At 38.2% G+C, this 25,209-nt stretch overlaps 1 protein-coding gene across 3 annotated transcripts in view; it reads right to left on the bottom strand.

Moving 5' to 3' along the window:
- Window positions 1–25,209, bottom strand: part of LOC106859772 (ubiquitin-conjugating enzyme E2 E2) — a 198,789-nt gene that overhangs the window by 32,222 nt on the left and 141,358 nt on the right. For all 3 annotated transcript variants that reach the window (XM_014887256.2, XM_088164101.1, XM_088164105.1), the window contains exon 4: window positions 3,666–3,798. In XM_014887256.2, the coding sequence (XP_014742742.1) occupies window positions 3,666–3,798 (133 nt within the window). The remainder of the gene's footprint in view (window positions 1–3,665; window positions 3,799–25,209) is intronic.

Below are 25,209 nucleotides of genomic sequence, written 5' to 3'. Positions count from 1 at the left end.
AAGTAGAAAAGCAGATAACTATCTAGAAGAGCAAATGAAAATTACTTTGTACATTTGTTAAAAAGAAAAACCAAAATACAGGTTGAACATCTTTACTTGTGCAAATGTGGTCTCTTGTTTATTTAACTTATGTTTTCCAACATGCAACAGGGTGCCCAGTGATCAGAACAGGCATCAACAGTGCTTATAAAAGCAATCTGGATCCCTCAGAAAATATCAAGGACTTTATATAATACAAATCAAGCAGTGGTTACACCACAAAAATATTTTAATGATGGTAATAAAAACAAAAGACACATACCCAAAATCCATTTTCAATGTATTTTTCTTATTTTAAAATTATTTTACCCTCCTCAAGATCCATATGTGACATACACATGCATGATAATGGAATGCACAACATGTGGGAGTAGATAAGGAAAGGGATCTTTCTGCAGATTTTAACACACTGTGGATTAGGCCCCTTAACAGTGACTATGTTATGTGACATGGGAATTTGCCTTTGGAACCCCAGGCTGGGTCAAGTAATTGCATCTGGGAAATACAGTTTCTGTTTCTTCCCAGGTTTTTTGTGGTCACATTTTTGGAAGATCAATTTTGACAGTACTTGTTTAAATATTTCCTTACTTCATAGTGAATGAGGGATGAAAATGGCCCACAGAAATCTCAGGAGTAATTTATGAATTCAATCATAGTGAAAAATGTGAATTAGACCCTTTCTGCTGTGTTTTACAGGGAGGTAATCTTGCCAACACTCAGGATACATTCTACGTCTTTCTCAGTACATTTCACAGTCTTGTACTTTATCCCTAGGTTTTTTAAGATTATAGAGCCTTAAGGAGTTAGAAAAATTAGAATATGACTACAAAGAAGTCTAAAATGATCCATGCCCATAACCCTATAAACCATGATTCCGAGAATAGCACAAAACATCACAGATCTTGTGGTGAAGTGGAAGAGATGCCAACACCCACTGACACAGACAGCACAGTATTGTGAGGCCATGTGCTATGTTCCATGTGCTCAGAACCTTTCTTTTGCTCGAAATCAGCCTGGAGAGAACATACTTAGCTATTCTCTCCCAGCAATGCTGACTGGCAGCAGATACCTTATGATAAGCAGTGGTCTTCCCATGCTGCTTTATTCAAGGGATTCCCCTAACTATCTTACCTATGAATGAGTTTCATAAGGTCTGGGAAATAGGTGTAATGGAATAGCAACAGTTTGCGAGGTCATACAGCAGCACTGAAAATGGGGGTAATTTAGAGCCGTGGCTGGAGTGAATAGAGTCAGAATCCATGTGTGTAACACATGCTTATGGCACAGTCACACCTGACATGAGCCCCCTGTGCACATGCACTCATTGCTTTCCTACAGATGACAATTTCCCTCATCATAAATACTGGCCATTTAGTAATGCAGTACAGCATCATCAATTCTCTTATCCTTTATCAAGCAGCACATTTTCATATTATTTATATGCACACATTTCTTACAGTGACAACTGGCATCAAGATAAAGGCAGACAATAAAATCTATTACGAAGCAGGACAAGAACCACCTCTTTGCCTGACATTTCATTAATAAGCAATGCACAGCTGCATTACTCATGTCTCAAAATAACACAGTTGCTGAGCACAACTGAGTGCAGATTGAAAAAGACTTTACCTTGTGGTGAAATAGCAAACTGGACCTGCAACTTCTATTTGAAAAGGGTGTCTATTGCATACACTGGCTCAAGACTCAACAGATTCAACAGAGACAAAAATTCAAGATTCAACAAAAAACTTCGCTATAACTTGTCTTTCAGAGCTAGTTCTTAGGTATTAGTTCTCTGAGAGAACTTCAAGCTCTATTTTATACACCATAAAGCCATTTTATCCCCTAAATAATAGAACTTCAACTTTTTGGGGGGACTGAATGCAATCCTTTCACGGCAGCTAGCACAAACAGACCAAGCCCAAGAAAGAAGTAAATAAATAGGACTTGTTAAAGCAGACCTTGTACAGACAGTGGGCTGGGCTGGGGGGAGGCAGGAAGAACAGGACAGGGGAAAGAACAGAACAGGACTGGTGCCAGCTCCGCGTGCTCAGAGCTTTACCTAACTGAAGGAGACATTACAAAATTTCAAATTCTTTCCTCACTGGGTAACAACAGCTGCCTAAATCTGAAACTATGCAGTCAGCAAGGTGTACAACTCCTCTAAGACCTCTCAGTGACATCAAGGCTTCTCTAAACTGGAACACCATAAGTGGGAAACAAAGTTAGACCATCTCTAACACTGCTATACTCGCCCATCTTTAGGTTACTGGCTGGGAAAGTCCAATCTACAGAATAACAAGTGCTTTGCATTCACTCATTTGTTTTACAAAACTTTTCCTGATAATATCAATGTTATCTATTGCTGCAAACATTGCTACTGTGGCATTAAAATTCTCTATATAAGCAATATTATTATATTTCAATAATCTACTCAAAGTAATCAAATAGGAATTGGCTTCTCTCTCTTTTAATGCAATATCCTTCTATTATAGATCAACATGGCACATCCATCCTTTGATAAATGCATCAGAAACAAGGTAAATATTTTTTGGTCTCATAGCTCCTTCTGTAGGGATCTTCCAGACACACTCTCCAGAGTGGCAAGGTGAACAATATACCTTTTTCTACTTTGTTTCATGGAAGACAGCCTCATCAATTTATTTGATTCTATTAAGAGCTCTGTGGGATAAATTTTCCTGGTTTCTGTTCCTACTAGCAAACATGTGTATTAAGATTGGCACTCAGTCTTCCAGATAAGGTCTTCCAAGCATCTTGTATCTGACATTGGTAATTCCTTCTCTCTGTAGGCCAGAGGATGCATTTTAGGAGGATATTTGCCTTTTTTATAAATATATTAGGCAGGCGGTTTGCAATTAGCTTTGCAATAATCAAGCAATAAAGTTGTGTTCTGACATCCTCCTCAGCAACTATTACTATTGGTTATAGATGACAATCTGCATTGCCACATTCCACCCATTTCGGTTTTTGCAGTCTTCCTAATCACTAGATTTTTCATGTTTGACATTTCAAGTTGATCATGGTAATGATCTGTCACTTCATGTTGTTGATACAGTTCTTTGTTTCTGGCTGGTATCATTACAGACAGCATTACAGAAAGAATCTCTAAGGATTTCTGGAAATCTCTGTCACTCCAGTTTCTTGACTTTGGTGCCATGTTTCCACACTCTTCCAAAAAACGGATGTAAAGCAATTACTTATAATATCTTGCACCTGCAGATATTATATGGGGTAATAGTGAAATAGGTGCACATTTTTGTTCAGACAGCCATACAAGCCTGGTGAATTATATGGGTCAACAGGAAAGATGAAGTATCTTCAAGTATAAGTGCTTTCATATTAGAAACAAATCAAAATTGAAAAAATAGCTACTGCAAATTATGCAACCTTTTGCTAAATAAATCCACATCCATTCAGCTATACTGGCAGCATGCATGCAAATTTTAGCCAGTTATCTGAATTCTTTCTATCAAAAGAGTCAAGTTTAAAAATTCATTATTGCTTTGGAAGTTTTATGTTTCATCCTAAAATGATACACCGACACACACATTAAAAATATCAGAAGGAGAAGGCTCCTATCAGACTTTGAATATCCTTCTACTAACCTTGGGTGGTTTAAAAGGGTAGTCCGGTGAAAAGGTTATGTCAAGGAAGAAAACTCCACCTTCATATACAGACCCTGGAGGCCCCAGTATAGTTGACCTCCATTCATAAATGTTGTCTCCTTTGGGTCCAGCACTAAAATAGAAAACAAAAATATAACATAATAACCACATACAATCAAGGACATACTGCATCAGTTATACTCTACCAGTAGCACTGCTGGTTTTGCTGTAACATCAGAAACCAAAATTGTGTATCACATTCATTAAGTTAGTCCCCAATAGAACATGCATCTGATGTCCTGTCAGAGGACAGGAGCTGAGCTCTGTCAGAGAAGTGATATATTCAGCCAGGTAGAAGTATTAAAATCACATCATAAATTATTCAAATAAGCATAGAAAAATTCCCAACTGTCTTATCTCAAATATTTTAGTGGGCAGACGTGAAGTATTTACAGTGCAAGGATATAGAGACTTTGCTGAGATGTCTTGTCACTGCCTGGCTTCACGAGCCATCCTATTTTCACCTACCTCCTCATCCACCTACGTCCTCAGTCAGTAGCAGTGTAATTACACACATTACACAGCACAGACTGTACTAAACACTGAGCAGGGTACAACCAGCCTTGTTCCTAACCTAAGGTCTCCAGTCTCTACTACAGAAGGCTGCTTTGCTCTGCAATCGTTGTCCTATCCTAAAAATAATATAAATAGTTACTTATGTTAAATCCAATAGGAAGTGTTGGATTATGTTAATTCAAAGTCCTTGGTTTAAAGCACAGTATTGAAATTATATCTAAAATGTACAAAACATAATACTGTATGAAACAAGAAAAATCTCTCACTTGTATGGTGAATTCCTGAAAAAGATGAAATAAAATACTACCTAATAAAAGTTCTTGGGCACGACTCTTCTAAAAGCCAACACAGCCTCCTTTCATATGACATAACACCTGTCCATACAAATACCTATTTAACTCAGGATGGCCTCTTAAAGCATATGAAGACTTCTTTTCCATTCACAGCCTGCTGATTACAGTCACTGATACAGGACCTGAATTTTAATTAGAGTCATTTGGAATGGTGACTTCCAGGTACCTGATTAATATTTTTTAGAGGAAGGCAGTGATGGTCGGTATCTCAAAAAAGTGATGTGGTACTGTCTTAAGGCATGTCTTGTGAAACAATTCTTGTTATGTTTGCAGTAAAGGTTTCTGCAGCGTACAGGGGCTTGTGGAATCACTCTGTGTGTAGAACAGCTGAAAGCTCTTGGCTATGCTCCATGCCTCACAATGTACCCAAGGCATACAATTATTATACGACATCATGTCATGTTCACTGCTCAACTATTCGTTTTGTTCACTGGAAGTTAATAAAACACACTTTCACCTGCAATTCCTTGGGCTCCCTTCATTAAAACTTCTGACTGCATGATTCCCTGAATACAGCTGCATGACTTAGTCCTGTGCAGAGCACTTCATTAGTCATGGTACCTACATCCATTTTCTATAATAGCTGTTAATGCTTCTTGGCTTTCTAAACTACCTTGCTTTCTCAACAATAATGGGTTACAGAGACTATAACATTATGGAATATTCATTTTCTATCAGCCATAGTAACAAAACTAGCAACTGTTTCAAAGATAAAATCTGCCTTTTTAAGTGGCACAATAGCAGAAGTGTTGCCATCCATATTTCACAGTGTCGATAATACATCAGGTTGCTAGCTGCCAAACAAATTTAATTTACCCAGTTCTCAGTTTGCATTAACCTTTGAATAATAAAGCACAGCTGAGACTGCTGTAAGAAACAAACCAGAGAATGAATAATTAAAACCACCTCCACTGCCTTTAGAAAGACCAATCCTGAGTCAACAGGGAAGGTTTAATTGTGACTGAACTAGGCATTAAGGGGCTAATTGAACTCTTTTTAAGCCCAAACAAATGCAGTCCTACATCAGTGGTATGGTATACAATGTTCACAGAAAATAAAACTCTTAAAAAAATGCAGGCAATTATTTAAAATAGAAAAGACAAGATGCAAGGCAAGTCTAAATCTTACACCAAAAAAAGCCCACAATATATGAAAGAAATCCCTTCTTATTTGCTGTAGGAAAATGTTCTAACACTTAAAGAAGCAATGCCTCAGTTGATGCCAGCAGGTTAAAATGGAAGTGATATAAATGTCATACCCAGAGAGATCGTTGGAAACAGTAACAAAAGCTAGCCCGAGATCTTTCAGAACTTATTTAGCCAGCAGGGGATGGTTGGGCCCTTTGTAGATTTGAGTAAGGCTCACTTTTTAAATCATAACTCTCTCTGATAGTGGCATTTTCGTACTGTATATTATTTTTATTTGTTTTGCCTATTTATTTAATTGCATCAACATTTGAAATGAGCAGTCATTAATTAGAATAGTTGGAAAACGCTCCATCTGCCAGTTGAACTGTTTCGGCACGTCCAGCTACAAGCCCAGTCTGATCACATTCTGAGGATGCTGATTAACATTAATTGAAGGTTTTCTTTGCAAATGAGAGATGAAGCTTTATTAAGTATTATTATTAATTTGAAGAATAGCTTAAATTGTATGGAGTGTGGGAAGACTGCTGTTATTGACGCTGCCTGAGTGCTTGCTTGGCAGCAGGGCTGTTCAGCCATGTGAAATACCAGCCCATGTGCACAGGCAACAGCTGGTATTAAGGGCAACAGCATGCACAAGCATCACAGCTTTTCATTTGTGCATTAATAACACAAAAAGTTTGACAGGTGTATTATCTTTATTTTCCTTCTTTCGTAATTGTTAAGCCTTTCATTTATCCACATTGCTGGCAATCTGAACAGGCTTCACCAGAGAAAATTCCCACATGTGCAAGATCTCAGCCAGAGACTTACTCTATAAGGTTTAAAATGAAGAGCATTTAATTACCCTTCTCTCTACATGGATATCTGCCTGACACACTGAAGCCCAAATGTTTTACATTCAGTATGATTTATATTCCAGCCCCATTAAAGTTACTGGCAACCAAACCACAGATCTCAAAGAAAGTGCACCAAACAGCTCAGTGCCTGAAGTTCTGTAATCTTTGGAAGGACAGATTCACATATACATCCTCTCAGCAAAAGGCAGACTGAATCTGTCCTGAACTCAGCTGACCCAGGGCCAGAGCACACACCTGCTGCCTGAGACAGACTTACTGCAGCAGCAGTCAGCTCCAAGGGAGAGGTGACGGTGGCTGGGCAGCTCCAGGTGGAAGTGGATGAAGTGTAAGTGGCTAGGAGCACAGGTGTGCTGTCACACCAGCACTGCAGCCTCCCAGTGTGAGCCCGGATGCTGACAACAGTGACTCTGCAGGGTGGGGCAGTCAAGGAACCAGCACAGAGGTTGTAGGGTGGCTCTGAAAATGGTGTTCCCTAAGTTTCCAGCGTTACCTTCCAGGTGGAATACATAACACAGGACCAAGGAGGTGCAGCTGAGCCCCTGGAGACTTGAAGTTATTAATGGCTTGCCAAGAGCCAGCTGTCTGTATTCCCCTACAGCTGATGAGACCCCCCACAGAATACTGTATTTCACCTCTGTAGAGGTTTGCTCAGTGGAAGAGCTGGAATAGGTGGACATGAAGCCAGTTTTCTTCCAGAATGACATCCATATGAGTGTATGAAATTCAGGACAAAGGAGTGAAAATACGTAAAACAGTATTTTTATTTCACTCTCCTTTGCCTCTCCAGTATTTCACTTCTGCCATGGATTCCCATAGATATTTGCAGGTGAAATGTATGGACATCAGTTACATTTGTTAGCAAAACACTTTAAATTCTACTAGAACTGAATTAACTTTGCTTCAAATATGCTTACCACATGGAGTATTTTCAATTCCCTCAATGTTTTAGGCAGGCAGCCACTTGAAAGTAGTGCTGATAAAAACTGCTTGTCCAGTGCAATGCACTATAACACCAATCTTTCCCTGCATCTAAAATATCCTAAAATATTAAATGCAAAATAATTTATTAGGAGAGTTGTAAGAAAACAACAGCACCCATGAGATATACCAGATGAAAACCTAACTGGAGAAGTTATTAAAGTTACTGATTTTTAGCTCATTTATATACAAATGTACTTAATTTCCAGAGAATAATTTCAAAAAGTGAAAATACAGAAGGTCAAAAAAATAAGAATGTCTACCCTGATTATCAAGTAGTCATACAAAACAGATTAGTCAAATACTGTTATCATTTTTAATCTACCTTGTATTTCTTGATGAGGGGGTCATGTGCTTTCCCAGTGTCTATGACTGGAGGTAGGATAAACTCATAGTGTGTTTTTGGTAAGGTGGAAAATTAGGACTATTTCAGTGCCTTCCCTTGTGTTCTTGGTCTCTGAATCCTGCCAGTATCCACAATTAAAGTAGATACTCTTCAGCAGAAGGGAAAGGCAAGCCTGTAGCACAAAACATGTAGGATTTTAACTTCAACTGTTTTCTAGATCTGATACAGGAAAAGTACACGGAAGTTGTCAGGCCAAATAAAATAGGAAAGCACATTGGTTGGAGACCTTCCTACTCCTCAGGACTCAGAAAGAAATGGAAAGATTCTTGTGGAGGATGTGAGTTTTTATAACAGTGAAGAATAAAGCAGAACCAGGATATCATACTAATGCCCATGAACTCACTTTCCATGGCATCGTCTATGGCAATTCACTCCTATTATAGCATTATGTAATCCGAATTGCCTGAGCACACAGAAACACACATCAGAACCAGGGTGCAGTCTGTGGAGGATGCAGTCCCTCTCAACTATCTTTGGTAACTTATGACAGTAGGAAAAAGAAGGATACATGCAAGGCTCTTTCCCTTCCTTGTCTTTTATTGTGCAGGGCCTTGCTTCAATGTTTAGGAGCTTTCCCTCTGAGGAAAGAAGCTCATTACAGAATTATCTCCATTTCTAATATTACAACGGTTTCTTGCAATCCCATTTCTTGCACATCTAGCAGATATGCAGGAGCAGATCCTGCCTCCAGCTGCTTTCTGCAATGCTTTTGGGAAGCCACTTGCCTAGAGGGCAAAGTGGATACCAAAGTATCGGAAGATTGGCAAAATAATTTAAGAGCACAGCTGGCGAGGGGAGAAGATGGATGTGGCAAACCAGAAGACTGCAGACTCAGCTTTCCATGAGATACATCTCTTGAGAAGCAGATATGAAGTTTCATTAAAATTAACTCAGTATACCCTCTGCTCTCTGTTTTTGCCAGTAACAAAACTCATTCTAAGCAAAAGTGTTGCTTTAGTCTGCACCACAGCTCAAGGGTCACCCTATACTTGGGGACAACCATAAAACAAGCAGTGGGGAAATTGTTGCTGGATAATCTCAGTCTGGGAAGAAGCAAATCAGCAGCAGCTATGCTGATACATCACCAGGTGATTCACACCCACCTCCAAAACACACCCAGCCCTATTCAACAAAATGCAGAAAGTGCCACTGAGAAGGCAGTGGGATCACAGTCCCGTAAGCCACTGCCATGTTTCTGTAATTTTGGAATGTACACAGACAGTATTAGGATACAGGTCATCTGCTGAATTTCTTCTGCTCTTGTCCCAGTACTCACTCCTTTGCAACCTGGGAGCCCAGCAGATCCACCACCTCTCGAGCTTTATTACTACCTTGTTACTAGCCATTATTCTTTGTAGTATTGAATGTATTTTCTAGCTTCTGCCTGAGGGTGGTTTGTCCCCCATCCTCTCTCTGTATGGTGACAATTCATTGCTCCTTCACCATGGTGGATCCTTTCTCATTTCAGGCACATGCAGATCCCACTCCTCCTAACACCCCACTTCTTTTTCCCTCATCAAAAGCCATCAACCCATCCTGCTATTTTTTCACCTTTTTCCGGAAGTGAGGAGAGGGTGAAAAATGGTACAGAGGTGGTTTATTACAGTACAGTAATTTGGTTTCCCTCCTTCCCTGGAAAATGAAGAGCAAGCAGAACGGGAGCTGCAGCAACAGTGGTGGAGGGAAGGGAAAGGGAAGCACAGCTGCCTACCCAGATGCTACAGTGATATCAGGAGGTACTTTGGTAAATGTATGTAATAAACAGTTGCCACAGCAGCCAAAAGAATACACTTCTACAAAACAAAAACAAAGAGATAGCAGCGAGCACTGAGACTGCCTGTGGCAATGGGCACTGTTATGTGGTTAATAATACCTCTGCTATGAATAAAATTAGCAGGCTGGTCTCCAGGCAGTAAAATCAAAGAACAATTAAAGAAAGAAACCCTTTCAGAATTAGAGATAAGTGCTAACTTGGGCTATAATACTGATGACTTAAATTTTCCTCGAGAAATAAAGCCCCCACTTTACAATGTATAATATTTTTTAATGTCTTTTTTTCCTCTCCCTGAAAATCTGCTGAAAATCCCCAAAATCTTTCCTTTCAATTAATCAATTAAATAATGTATTAAAACTGTCATCATCTCATTTCCTTCATCTAGATGGTGCAAAGAAGTGCCATTATTAAAATGTTGGAAGATGCTCATTGTTTTTACTAGTTATAATCTAGACCAAACCTAAAATTTTTCAGCATTAAATTTGAGGCCCAAGAGAGCGAGTGTAAGTACTCTAAGTGAGCTAACTCTTTACTCTAAGTAAATCACAATATATTTACATTTTAAAAGAGTTGTTCATTTTACTTGAAATAGACTCCATAGTTAGTGAAAAAGCTTGCCTTACCATGACCTAACACTTGAATTTGGGTCGGTCAGAATATCAATATTATTAGATAAGTATGATTTTTGAGTAGGTATCTTTCATTAGACTTAGTTATTTATAATGGAAACAGAGGTTGAAGTGATTGGGCCACTTGTCACTCAGAAACGCTTTGGCAAATAGAGACACATCAGATAAATCATTTACACCACTTAATTTCCACTACAGTGACAGAATTCAGCTGAAAATTTTGAATCTGACTTTCTTCCAGTTCTTCCAGTTTTCTGACTGAGACCATCTTTCATTAAGGAACACTTTTTCGGTTTTTTTAAAGTACTTTTAGGCAAGCAGCAAGGGAAAGAGGATATTAAGACATTTTTCTAAGTCAGGCTGCAATTCTTTCAAACTGGTTATATCCTGCTCTTATCATGGGCTTTTTATTGAAGCCAGTTACCATTTTCATGTACACTTTGCAATCAATATGTTTGTGGTATACCTGACTGGAAGAACATACAGGAAAACAGATCCCAGTGAGCTGCCAAAGGAGCAGGTATTCACGCTTATTGAGACCACTGGAATTCACTATGGTACAGCGTTTTTTAATTGTCAGCCTTCTGTAGCTTTAGCAAGGTATTTCTAGAGGTTTATATATCATCCAAAGTGAGATGCAGCTTAACTTTAGGGCTTCCTGCCTCTTTCTTTCTTGCAACAAACCTGCAGCACACCAGGTCAATGTGACCAAAGTCTGTACGAAGCAAATCCTTTCTTCTTGTGATAAATTTTATCTACCCTCCTATCATGGGAGCCATTAAAAATTATTGGCTGAAGCTGTGTTGTCTTTAAAATTAGTAAGTTTGGCCCACAGTATTAATATCAAATAGATTAAGACCAAAGTAACTATCACTTAGTTGATTTCGTTTTTTCTTCTAAATAATATTGCAAAAAATTATTAAAAGTATCCTAGTGCTTTAGCAGACTGGCTTATTCAAAGAGTACTTTGATGCTTTTATTCTCCAAAGCCCTGTCCTCAGAGCATTCCTGAGATAGAAGCCATCATGAAGAGAACTGCTTCTTAATGCACAAAATAGTTATTTATATTATACTATCTACAGCAATTTATTCACTGCAAACACCATTACACAGTGTATGATCACAGCATGCTGAGTATTCACAATGAGATTTTAAAAATGGCAATTTTGTTAAGTATTCTCCGCTTTGTTCAGCTGAAGAAAATTACATAAAACCATTCACAGAAGGCTTGCCTTGCTCAGAGTAGGAAACAATCATTCGCCTCCTATTACACACCCATGGGCTCAATTCCCTTTTGCCACATCTTTTGTTTCTTTTTCTTTTAAAATAATACCAGTATCTGAAGTTCCAGCTCTTTTAAACTACCAGAAATTGACTGTATAGTTTAAAAAAGATAAAATATTTTTCAGACTGATTTGTCTCCATGGGAAATTATATCAAACTTGATTTGTAGCCTTATTTTAGTAAACGAGAAAACCACAAGTACCCAGGAATGAAAAACACTTCAGAAGAATGAATAGGCTGTCCTGGGACCTTCTAACATGACCTCCAATCTTGCAAGTTGCCAAGTGGTATTATTTTCATGTTACTACTAATTTGCTTTTCCTTGAGTTTTTTTCTTGCCCAGGACTGTAATTTATTTTTCAAAATATAACTACTTTTTAATTTCACAACATTTCCCTTTGCTGACAACAGTTATAATTTACCATTATCTCTTCTCTAAGTTAATCAGAATCCATGACATGCAACAGTGGGGTGGCACCACCAGGCACTGTATTTTTAAATTTTAAATCTAATTTAAAAGGATGAGGTGACTAAGTGCAGACAGATAACACAAAAACCCCAGAGCAGCTGGAAGATTTAAGAGGTGTAGTAGGGAAGAAAGCATTCTTCAAAACAGCACCGACTTTTTAGTTTCTGTGAAAACCTTAGAGGCAATGCAGGAGAGAGAGGTAGACAGGACTAAAGCAGACCAGCTCAAACATACTAGAAAGACTTCTCATGAATGGGTGAAACACACTGAAAGCTTTGGATTTGAAATGCATTTGATATGTTGATTTGATCACCAATAAAAAAAATTGTGGCAAATTCTCGCTTTTTATCAGAAATGATGAAAAATGACAAAAAAAGCCACACACGATGTATTAGTGATGAATGGATCAACTGAACTTCAACTAACATGTCCTTCACTTTGAGATAATGGACTGCTGATTTCACGTCTGAAATTTTTTAAAGTCATATCCAAAAAAGACCTTACACTACTTTTAAAAATATTAGTGTAAAAGTATTCTACACTAGTCAGACATTTCATCAACTGAGAATGATTTAGACAGGATTATTTCTATATATGTACATCCACACTTTCTGATTATTTTGATTGCTACAAGCAAGGCAGTAATATTGTTCAATGTCTGCACATTTTCTGTTCCTCAGAAAGCTGGTCTTCTAGCTGATCCAGTTGTCATTGAATCTTTCCTCAACTCACAAATGATTTAGCCAATGGCCTCTAAAGAAGTTTGATTGTTCAAGACGGTAATATTTAAGAGTCCTTAGGCAGTTGTCTAAATAAGAAATTTTGAAACCTCATGCCACAAGATAATTTTGCAACTTTTTATTCTGAAGGGCCCGATTCTGAGATTTCCTTTTATGACACTTTATAGACTTTAGTTTTACACATGAACCACTTGTAAAACTGTTCCAAAATATTAATGGGGGGAAGAAATGAGAAGCAAATTTAAAGAACTATTTGCAGTTTATCTCAAGCATATAATACAGCTTAATAATACTTGTTGAAACCAACAAGTCTGCTCCTGTCCGTTTTGTAAACAGAGGAAGAGGCTTAGATACAGACACCCCCCCATTTCAGTGGGAGATTCACACATGCTTACACGTGAAATGCTTGTTTACACAAGGAAACAACTCTTTATTATGGCACAGATTAACTAACATGATGTTAAACACATTATAAAACAAGTCATTTCCTCCTGAGTAAACAAGCCCATAAAGCCAACAGGCACAGAAAAAGGAAATTTGATTCTGAAATCCATATACTTCAAAAGCAGATTCCTTTTATTTAGTCAATTTAGTTGAGAGGCTGTCTTATTTCTCCAGATCTCTGGTAAACAGAAGAAAACACACTTTGAAATTACTGGCAAATGGACACGTTTTCACAACCTTTCCCCCCTTAATTTGAAATAATTCTCTTACTTCAAATATGGAGACCAGCCACAGGTCCAAGGTGAAAGAAACCTTAAAATGTCTCAACCCTTGGCTGACTCTGATTGCCCCCATTGCAGCCCACACCCTGACTTGTCAGAAGAAACCACCACTTAGAGGCAATTTTCTTAGCATGCCCGAGGTATGAACTTTACACCCCTTGACTGATGAACCAAAATTAATGGGGATGTGCCAGAGTCAGACTGGGACCCAGGAACATGGCTTCTTATAAGTGAACAGAATATTGTCAAGACTTTTCAATGTCTCTGGGGTGAGGGGACTTACCTGGATACATGACAGGGTAAACAGAAAATTAAACATAAAGGAATTTCTTGTTTTTTAAATAGCGTCATTTTCTCCTAGGATCTTTTGGGAAAGTACTTAGGGCTAAGGTTAGGAAGAGGCTTATTTAGGAAGTCTTCTGTTCTGAAGTGGCTGAAAGTCTCTCAAAATCAGACCTGCAGTTACCAATAGCTGCTACAATAGTCCCAAAAATGGTTATGCCACAGACTTCACTATAAGAACAGGATTGTTCCAACGTGTTTTTCAGTAAGGCAGAGCTCCTGGGAAAACTGGGGCTACATTCTCCTCAGAACACACACCTTCACCATGCCCCATGGATCAGAACTTCTGATTAGAAAACCGTTATATAAATGGCTTTGTTTCATCCCTGCCTGTACTTAAAAGCAGGATTGAAAAATACCAAGTGGTTCTGAGAAGAATGATGGCAAAATTGGTTTAAGAGAAGGATGCTCGTTTGTCATATAAAGGTCACAATGAAAGGGTGTGGCTGGAAGGAGAAGTGCTCTGCCTCTGTTCTCAGGATGGGAAGGCAAACACCCAGTGTGTGCTGGTGAAAGCAGCCTTCACCTTAGAGCTGGAGCTGAGGAACTCAGAGCCCTGTAAAATTCCTCTCTAGATTTCAGGTGACACTTCCACTGCTTTCAGGGCCTCACACATCATCCACATGAGAAATGACAACTTATCTAACGAAGAATCAACATTTCTAATCAGTAAGAGGGAACCAGCATTCCAATCTGTAAGTCATAATCAATGACTCTGTCACAGAAGAATTAAACATCACATTTTGAAGGCGGGTTTTTTTTATAACCACTGCGTATGTTCCCTACATCAAGATAAAATACCAACAACAGTTGAAATTGCCATTATAATTTCCTTGGCAACAACAACTTGGAATCCTTACTCAAACAGATGTTTTTTGCATGATAAAAATTACATTTGTGTTGCTTTCTTTCCCGTTTTCAGTTCCAGCTCATCTCCTTGGCTCAGCTGCTGGTGATACCTGCTCTCATCATTGTTTATTTACTCGTAGTATTACTGTCTGTCTGCACTAAGTGACAAACAGCTGGTCTTTGAGTCAGAGCTACCACACCACTAGGAGAACCCCAGAACGCTACACTAGTCATGAGGAAATTCACAATGCAAAAATAACACGTGGCTTAACCTATGAACACTAGAGCTCTATTACTTATCTTTATCATGTGATACTGCTTATCTTTATTGTCCTAATCATGCATGCTTAAATCTTGTGTATTCAAAGAAAACAGCTGGAGCAAATGGCTATGAGCTACAGAAGTGCTCATCCCGTGGTCTCTGGTACAGTCCTAGCCTAGATGGCTCCTGTCCAAGCTGTTTGTACTTTGAGACTGCATTTAATGCATTTAATGAATAGGTTTTTTTACAAACTCATCTCTCAGTGGACAAACACCCCCAACTCCTAAGATTATCACTGCTGATTCCAGCCCTGCTGAGAAAGACTTAAAATTTACCACTTCACATATTAAGAGGAAAAAGTGTTCCTCTGTCAGATCATATTGAATCACAACAATGTGCATAAGTATTCTTGTCACAGTTGCTGCCCTTTTACTGGTTTTGATGCCTTCAAAATAATCTTTTTTAAAATTAATGTACTTGCCAATTGTACATTCTGGAAGAGAGAACAGCTGTTTCCTCACAACTGTATCCAGAGCCTTTTGAAGAAAATTTTGTTTATTAATAGTAATCTGTTTTCATAGCTTTGCAATTTCTTAGATAATAGGGTAAAACACAATCTTCCTTTCATGTGCTCTGCACAGTGAAGAGACAGACGCAATTGCAACAGACTACTTATGCTAAGGGCAAAACTTAGTACTGCTTAATGTGACTTAATGACTAAAAAATGTGTATCATTTATAGATGACATCTAGTACTCTGCTAAGTTGCTATTATTATGGTCAATGAGTATTCTTCCCTGCTGGTTAGTAAAAGGGCTTGGAATTAAATCTGTTTTCATTTCACTTGTTCAAGTAGACGCACTGAAAGCAACCGAGCTACCCACGTAAGTAATGCAAATGGGATTTAGTCTTTATTCCCAGTCTTTTTCTAAAAAGAATCTCACATATAACAACATATATATTAACTTGAAACACAGAACTGAGAGAGAGTGAAAAAAACTCAGGACTGAAGAAAGGCTATTTTACAGCTACACAGACACGTAAACACCTCCAGGAACTTTGCTTAATAAGGCCAGCTACTTTCAGCTATCACTTCACCACCCGTGACAATCTTTGCATGAAAGCATTTCTTTCTCCCCCAGGCAACACTATCAAGTTAGTGCAGTTCCCTTGAAATACATAAATGCTGTATTTAAAATTGAATGTATAGCATATGGAGGACTGGAGCTGTGCTCTGGAAAGCAACCCCCTCACCCACCCAAAGGCACTCGTGTACACGAGCATGCATCCCTGTGAAACGTGGTAAATGTGACTGGGGAAATGTCAGAATACAGAAATTTCCTGCAGATTTTAACTCATAGCAAGACACACTCTTGTGTAAAAGATACCAAAGGGTCCACAACTGATCTCGAATAACCTCAGAACACGATGTACACAATGAAGTCAACTCAGCAGTGTTTAATTCATGAAAACTCTTCCCCTCATGGAATATATTACTCAGCTTTTCCTAATGATACTGAATTGATTTACTTGTTAATTTACCAAACTAGGTGTATCCAACCCCAAAACAGAGAAGCTGAGAGTAAAACAGAACTTTCCTGGGAAATGAAGGCTCAGTTCTGTGTACTCAAGTGTAGATCTGGGTTTCAATGACACCAGGGATAAAACTCTCACAGACTTCAATACAGTGCACAAAAGACAGCATTTACAAACCACTTATAAGAACATAAAATGTGCATGATGTTGTGCCTGCAATTTTCAAATCACCTATTTTTAATGAGTCTTGTGGAAAAAAAAAGTCTTGTGTGTATAATTGTACATCCAAATTTATGTTGACCTACTTTAAATTGTTTTCAGTTTATCATGTTAGGAAAAATATTCTAAAACTGTAACCTCAGATGATCAAAAAACCCCACCCCAAGCCTTCAAAATAGAAAAGCAGGGTATAGTGGTTTGGTCCCTGAAACCACCAAGCTTTGATCAAGGTTTTTTTGTTGCAGCAATATTTCAGAATCACATAAAAATATGAACCACACTTGTTGGTTGACTTCCATTCCCGTTGCTTTAGAGGGTGTCTGTGTTTGTGCAGGATGATTTAAATACAATTCTCTGACATTCAGAACTGAAAGGTGCATTCCTGTGTGAAATAAGAGAACTCATTAACTTGGGAAGTCTATTAACTTGTTTGACAAATCTAGATGTATTACATTTTTGGTGTACATTTCTTCATAAACTAATACTCCCTATTTAAAGAATATTTCTATTTTCATTTGCATTTTTACACTTACTTTCAAGTAATTTTATCATTGATAGGGATTATTGTTGGGTTCAGGACTCAAATCTTATTACAATATAAAAAATGAAACCCTTTTACATGAATAGTTTCTCTGCAGAGGTAAAAGGTCAAACAGAGTAGCACTAGACGGGAGAAAATGAATTAGTAAACTGAAGGAAAGATAATCAGTCTGGTTTCAAGGTTAACTTTCTGTTCTTTATTGCAGTGAGTTTTTTTTCTCCTTCTTTTTTTGAACTTCTAAGAGCATGCCAATTCCATGTTTCAGCCTGCTGTGCTACGGTAGCAGAAACCACACAAATAGACAAAAAGTCTAAGAATCACAGCACCTTACAAAAACCCACCCCTGCCCCTTAGTCACTCCCTCTTAAAAAATTTAGAGCAAAGAAATACCCTTTCTGTTGAAAATAAGGAAACTGAAGTCCTGGCAAATTGACAGGTAAAGTATATTTATCTTCCCCAAAAACACGACTGTGTGAATAAGAGGTGCTCCCAATGTGAGCAGTCAGCTGCCTCTCCGGATGTGATTGTAAATTCTGTGTTTAAATACAGAATCATAATATTTACAAATAGAAATTACACACAGCATGTCCTTCAAAATCTCTCTGCCATTGTCTACAGTTTTTTTTGTGGTAAACAACCTAGCATAAACAGTGGGTAGTAAAAGTGATTTAAAAATAATTTTACATTTTGCAAATGAAGCAGTATTAGCAACAGCCATTGCTCTTGTGTTGAGAATTGCTGTCTCATTTAATTCCTTACTTTGACCTCATAAACCAAATAAATACATTTTACTTCACAGGTTGAGGAAAATCTGCAGATATCAACTTTTTTTTTTCACTTTGCAAGCTTTGGAGAGCTTATCTAAAATGTCCCTACACCTTACTGTATGGATAATTTTATGTCTGAACTTTCATATATTTTTTAAAAATGACAGGAGAGATTTAATGTGGCAAGTGCCTCAAATACAATTTAAATTTATGTTTCTCAACTTAGGCAAATTAGGATTCCTCAAGAATGTTACTTAAAAGTTTTGTATTGACATTTCTCAAAAAAATCACGTCTTTTTTTCATCCCCTTTCATCTCTGTTTTCCTATTATAGCTTCAAGTATTTTTCATTTGTCAGCTATAAAACATTACAGTTATTCATTGCATATGGCCTTGGCATACTTGTTACAGCTACCTAGAGTACATTTCAATACCAGAATACATTTCTCAGTTTAACACACTGCTAATGAATCAAATAAAATCCAAGTGGTTTGGGGCTTCAGCTGACACTAACTTATTACCCCATAATCACATCATGAGCAGAAGTGGCTCTGTACCTTTTGCTCCGTGTTTGGGACCTGCAGTGAAACTCACCTCAATATTCTTGCTCTGTGCTTTGTAATTAATTCCAAATCTTAGAAAATGTATCTACATGTACATTGGAAATTTCTTTTTTTCAGGGAAGGTCGTGTTATGCTAGCCACCACAGGTGCCCAAAAATCAACTTCCAAAAAATGCACATTTAAATACACATCCACAATTATTCTGTCATTATTATTTCTGGCGTTTTAAAGACAATGGTTTGCTTCATTAAAACATTTCACACCAGCCCTCTTCACCAGAGACCGACCCAGAACCAGAAACTCCTGACTGAGGAGTGGGGGTGGGCGGCCGTTCCCTTGCCAAAAGTATTTTCAAATCCTTTAACAACCCACGCTTTAAGACACTCCACATTCATTCATTCAATAACATTTCCTATACAGGCACACGGAAGCAAAAAGAGAAAGGTTCAGAGCAATGCCTGCTCCTTTGCTGTGGGCTTCCCACACAACGAAAAGGACCTGGAGCTGAGGGGTGAAGGAGTAGTTTTATAAAGCTCCTTCTCTGCAGTCACATGCAGCACAACTGGCAGTCACTGCTCTACAACAGTTAAAACTCCATAATATGTTTCTACGGGGTGATGCCAATGAAAATATTCACAGTACTATAAAGAGGAGTCATTAATTATCTTCAGGTCATTACCAAATATTAGGACTTGGTACTAAAAATACGTATGGAGGTGAACAACAGTATTTTGTGCACACGAGGCTACTTAAGGACATACAATGCTCACTACCCACGCTTCCAAGAAGCAGCTTACTGTTTTTTGACAGCAAAGTGAAGAGTTATATTCTAGGAATTGAAATAAATTTCTTTTATAGCATTATTTTTCAGCCAGTACACTACCAGAAGGCATTAATAAGGAAGGCCTATTTAGTTCTCAATTACCCAAGAATGGGGTATTTCAGAATAGCATTAAGAGTTTAGTTTCAGATTTTCAGGGACTATTTTTGCTTTTTGTGGTTACAGAGCATGTGGTATGTACCCAGAGCAGGCACAGAATACAAGACTTGTTATCAGCTCACAGAAACATTATAATCGAGTTTTCATCTGTTCAGCAGAAGTTCGAAACCAGGATGTCTTGTGTGAATATCTGTACCACACGACAGTGGAAAAGAGTTTTTAGAGCTTGGGGTGAAGAGACCCAACCTCCTCACACAACACCTTCATGTGCTGCTGGCTGTCTCTTGTAAATGATTCTTTTTAACTACAGAAGTAGGTTCAGCCTCACTGCAAGACATCCTGCGAGGAAAGGAAAATGAGAAAACCGACTGTGGTACCTCTAATGAGTAGAATACTTCAGCACATATTCAGATACACTGCTTATAAGGAATCTATTTACTTTAAGATAGGCAAGAAAAATCTCTCTTAATGGGCAGAATAAACACTATCTAGACTGAAGCCTTTTGTAAGATACTTCGATTGGCAATTTTCCCTTGATGACTAATATAATATCTTTCATATGAGGATTCTGCTGCTCTGTGATTTTCTGTCCCTGTATAAGAGCTATGAAAACCAATGGACAAAATGCATTCTCTTAAAAACAGAGCTTAGAATAATACATCCATTATCACAGAGATCACACTTGTTTTCTCTAACCAGATAAATGCAACCAGACCAAGAAAGTAAGGTAAAATACCACCAAAAAAACCAGCATATTTGCCTCAGAACAGATGGCAATATCAAATTATATTTAATTTCATAATTTTCATTTTTAAAAGGCTTTTATATGCTCTGTTCTTCTTCCTTAAAATGGGAAGTACCTGTCCCTGGAGGGTCTGTACTGGGACCAGTATGATTTGATATTTTCACCGATGACACAGACAGTGAAATTCAGCAGGTCTGTGCATGGCACCGAGCTGAGGGGCACAGCTGGTATGTTTTGAGGGAAGGAAAGTCATCCAGAGGGACCTTGATAGGTAATGGTTTTAAACTGAAAGAGGGTAGATATAGGCTGGATATAAGGAAGAACGCTTTTTAAGAGGGTGCTGGGACCCTGGAATAGGTTGTCCAGAGAAGTTGCTGATGCCCCATCTCTGAATATCCAAGGTCCAGCTGGATGGGGCACTGGGCAGCCTCATCCAATGGAAGATGGCCCTGCTCATGCACCTATTTGGAATAGATGATCTTCAAAGGTCCCTTTCAACCCAAATTATTCTGTGGTTCTATGAGGCTATCACGTTGTATCATATTAAAAAATACACTGGACAATCATAATACATCATACTCTATAGAGCACACACACATATCCATGATTTCATTTTCACTAGAATAAACACCTACTTTTCTTTATGTTTCCCAGTGTGCTCTTATCAGAAAATACACTCTTTCAAGAGTTTGTCAATACCAACTAGAGCTGCTTGTAGCAGAATGACAAAACACCCCCCTCTTCTAGCACATGCATACATAAAAAAACCTCTCATAAATTAAAGTAATGGGACAAACATTGCCATGATACAATTCAGAGCTGTACTGGCTTACTGAGGATTAAACTTGGCTGAGGAAGATCATTAGGAAAACAGAAGGCTACAAAATTTTTTTTTTAATCATGGAAGTGGATTGTAGAAGCTCACAATGGAGTAAAAATTAAATAGCTGAATAAAGATAATTACAAAAAACTCTGTCCCAAGATTAGCACTGTCAGAATGTGATCCAATGTAAAGAAACACACACTACCAGAGAAGAATAGAGTAAGATAAAAATTCTCCCAGGTTCAACGCAAAAGATGTTTTCCCCTTAGAGAAAACTGCATAAAAAGCTTCCTCTCTTCAGAGAAGGCAACAGAATGGAAGAGAATGAAAAGAGGCAGGTAAAAGCTCTGCATTTCCAAACATAATTCAAGGTTAGAAAATGAAAATGTTTCATTACAAGGAAAAAGACAAATCTGATCAAAGTCAGTCAACTCGCTTATTTATATCTCAGTAAACACCTTGGGTCTGCACTTTGTCAATCTGCAGAAAGCAAAAGATTTTTCTGACCTCATAAATTGGCAAGAAATGGCTTGTGTAGTGATCTATGCAGCTCAGCAGATACTTGGCACCATTCATCCTGGCTCTCACAGAACCAAGTACACCTACCATAAGGGCGATTGCTGTGGAGTTTCTAAGAGTCAAGAGGAAAAAGCCTCCTTTAAGCCACTGGTGTGTCACAGTGGTGTCATGCTTACTCTGCTCTAAACTGCCTGACACAGCTGAAGATAGCTCCACTGAACACTACAAGGGTCTCAGCCCTGGACACAGCAGGGCAGGACTTCCAAACAAATGTCAGCAATGTCATGAGGAATGACACCTTTTTTACTGCCTGAAAGCTTCATTCACTTCCCAATCATTTGGTATGCAGGTGTCACCACCAAAGAAACCTCTTCTAAAATTTTCATTCTAAAGTTGAAAACTGTGCAGTCTCTCTCCCATAATGGGATTGGGCCACACAAACACATTGATCGTGAAGCAAACGTGGCTATGGAGAGAGCTTCTCCCACATATTGTTTCTAAAATCAGTACAACTATTTTGTATCTTCCATATGCATTTACCTCTTCAGAGCACATCTAACCTCAGACTCCTTTTAACTCGGTTTTCTGTGTCCTGATGTTTTCCTTTAAATAAATATTAGTGTGGTCAATTGGCTCCACTACATTACTGCAGCCTCTGGAGTGAGCAGGACTGGCCACTGAGCACATGCTGTGACAGCTACCCTTTAAAGCAAAAATAAAAGGCTGTCAGAGAAGATGCACCTGGTTTTTATTTAAGATTTCAAATTACCCCTTCAATGGTTTCTGCTTGCTGACAAGCAAATGCATGACCTAGGAATCAGCAGCTAGAATTACCTATTTGCTGAAAGTGTGTATTTGCTGACTTAATGTGTTTATCATTTATCACATACACAGAGGAGTTGACAAATACAATCTTCATGTCCTTAGTAATTTTGTGGAGCAAGAAATAACTCAGTTCATTCTTCTTCCTTACTTTATTTGTTCCTAACTATGGTACTGTGCCAAAAAACAGCTCACAGCTATTTCCCTTCTCTAACATACAAAGTCAAAGTAAATTTCCAGCTGGCAAATAAAATGCAACGTTGATTAGGAATGCAATATATTTGAAACATTTGACCTTTAAAGCACAAAAATCTTGCATCTGAAATACAGTTTGTCAAACATCCACAAAACCATATAAAATCAGGAAACACAGTTGTTAAAGCTGATTAATGATGACTTTGCAGTTTCATGGTTTTTGTATATATGTGTGATAGTCCTAACTTTGTGAAAAGAACACGGCGAGGTTCTTGATTTACAAATATGCTCTACTTTGAAACTCTTATGGAATTATGTCATATATATACTGATTATGTTTAACTAAGATCTGGGATTTTACCTTCAAACTGATGAAGTGCATCAAAGAAAACAACTGAGAGCTTGACACTGAAATACACTCTAAATATTTCCAGTTTCATGCTATTAATAATTGTTGTGTCACAAGTAATCAAACTCTGAATTTCTTTTATATTATTTAGAAACTCACCCCCAACAAGTTCTAGAAGAACCTTAAAATTCTTTTCCCAGCTGAAACAAACTGTTTTGTGGGCTCAGATATCCTCTATCGGGTGTCTAACAATAACAGGCACAAAAATCCTGAAACACTGGATATGAGAAACCTTTATTTATGTACCATTCTGTGACTTAAATTCAACTCATTTCCTCATTCTGCCTAAGTGTGGACTCAAATTCTATCCATATGGGAAGGAAGGCTTATTCAGACCTTATGTTTCAGAGGTTACTGCAGCAGTTAGCTCTGCCCAGGACTTTCTGCAGGGTTCTTGGGGGAAAAAAAAAGGTGTGAAAAAGGGGAAAGCCTACAGATATGCACAAGTTCTTAAATTTTTCCCCTTGTGTTACAGGATATATATAAAATTATGGCTATGATGGTAAAAAATAAAGCAGACAAATTCTTCTTACAAAGCCTATTATGCCAACAATAGGGTGAATATTATACTCACTGAACACAGGCAAGTTGGTAGTAGAGGCTCTCAGTTAACTGTATGATATTTGGAACATATTCTGGGATTCAGATTTTCCTCTTAAAGGACAAAAACATTTACTTTTTGTCCTATCCTGCTTTAACAAGGCTGGAAATAACTTTGTACTGATTCTTAAAAAAAAAAAAAAAGCTCCTTCCAAATCTAGTTTTGTATTTTTTTAGTTGAATGCATAAAACCACTCGCCAGTAGAGGGGGTATAGCTCAATCATTTCTCGTGCTGGAAGAGACTGTCACAATATGAAGGGGAGGACAATACGAAGAGGAAGAAGAAGAAGAAGAAGAAGAAGAAGAAGAAGAAGAAGAAGAAGAAGAAGAAGAAGAAGAAGAAGAAGAAGGAGGAGGAGGAGGAGGAGGAGGAGGAGAAGAAGAGGAAGAAGAGGTTCTGCACATTTACATGCCTTTAGAAAGAGGAGCAACAAGGGGAGAAGGGCTTCTGGAGTGCACCAGGAAAAAGCCATAGAAAAATATTCATTTCAAGCTTTTAGCATTTTAATATAAGCCAACCAAAAGCAGAAAATGTCACGAGTACCTTGAACTGATTTCAGACAGAAACCTCTTCTGCTAAGTATTTTAGCTCAACAGTGTAAATATCCTACTTATTTTCAATGCATAAATTCTGTGTGTCAAAAAATTCCAGGAATAGACCCAAGCATCATGTAATTCAATAAGTTTCAGCATTGCAGCAAAGTAAGATGTTGATGTATTCTCCTTGAGAAATCATGGGCAAAACTTTAATACCATTATGTGAGTCCAATCTAGTTGAACTGGAACACTTGTATGACATTTTGCAATGTCCCCATTGGTAACTGCAAGTCCTGGTGAGGAAAATTCCCTCCCAAAATAGAGAACACACCTCAAGGTCAGACAGGAGATGTGCTTTTATGCTGCAGAATTCCTGGCTGCCATCAAACTAACTGCAACTAGCAGAAAGGAAATTTTTCAGATTTCCAAAAATATGCCTGAAGAATGTTGACAAATATATGAGCTGTCATTGACAAGCAAGCTCAGGCTCAAACTACCAAACCAATCTCTTATTAAAGAAGTCTGGGGTTTTGAGTAACTATATTAGACATTTTTATGTGAAGACCTCACAAATACCTTTGAGGCCAAGGTGTGGCTGCCCAGCACTTCCCAAATTAGACTCTCAGGTCATGATTCAAGAAACCTCTTTAATACGTACTCAATTACTAACCCAAACACCTATGTGTTATTCTGAGCTTCAGAGTTGGACTCTGGAACTGGCAGCACCCAACGCAGGAAACCCTTTCTGAGTTTGCTCCAGCCCAGTAAGTGAGGCACACCTTGCAGAGCCTTTCCAGAAGGATCCTGGTCGGGGATGAATTCTGCTGAAGCTTTGTAACACTTCAGAGAAATACCCATCTTTTCTCAGACTTCAGCTATACAGTAGGTTAAAATGAAAGAACAACCTTCTGTGATGTCCTAGAAAGTTAAAAGGCTT

Source organism: Sturnus vulgaris, chromosome 1, assembly GCF_052056855.1.
Source record: "Sturnus vulgaris isolate bStuVul1 chromosome 1, bStuVul1.hap1, whole genome shotgun sequence".
Taxonomy (NCBI): domain Eukaryota; kingdom Metazoa; phylum Chordata; class Aves; order Passeriformes; family Sturnidae; genus Sturnus; species Sturnus vulgaris.
The sequence above is the reverse complement of the archived record's forward strand: the minus strand, read 5'-3'. Positions and strand labels throughout refer to the sequence as shown.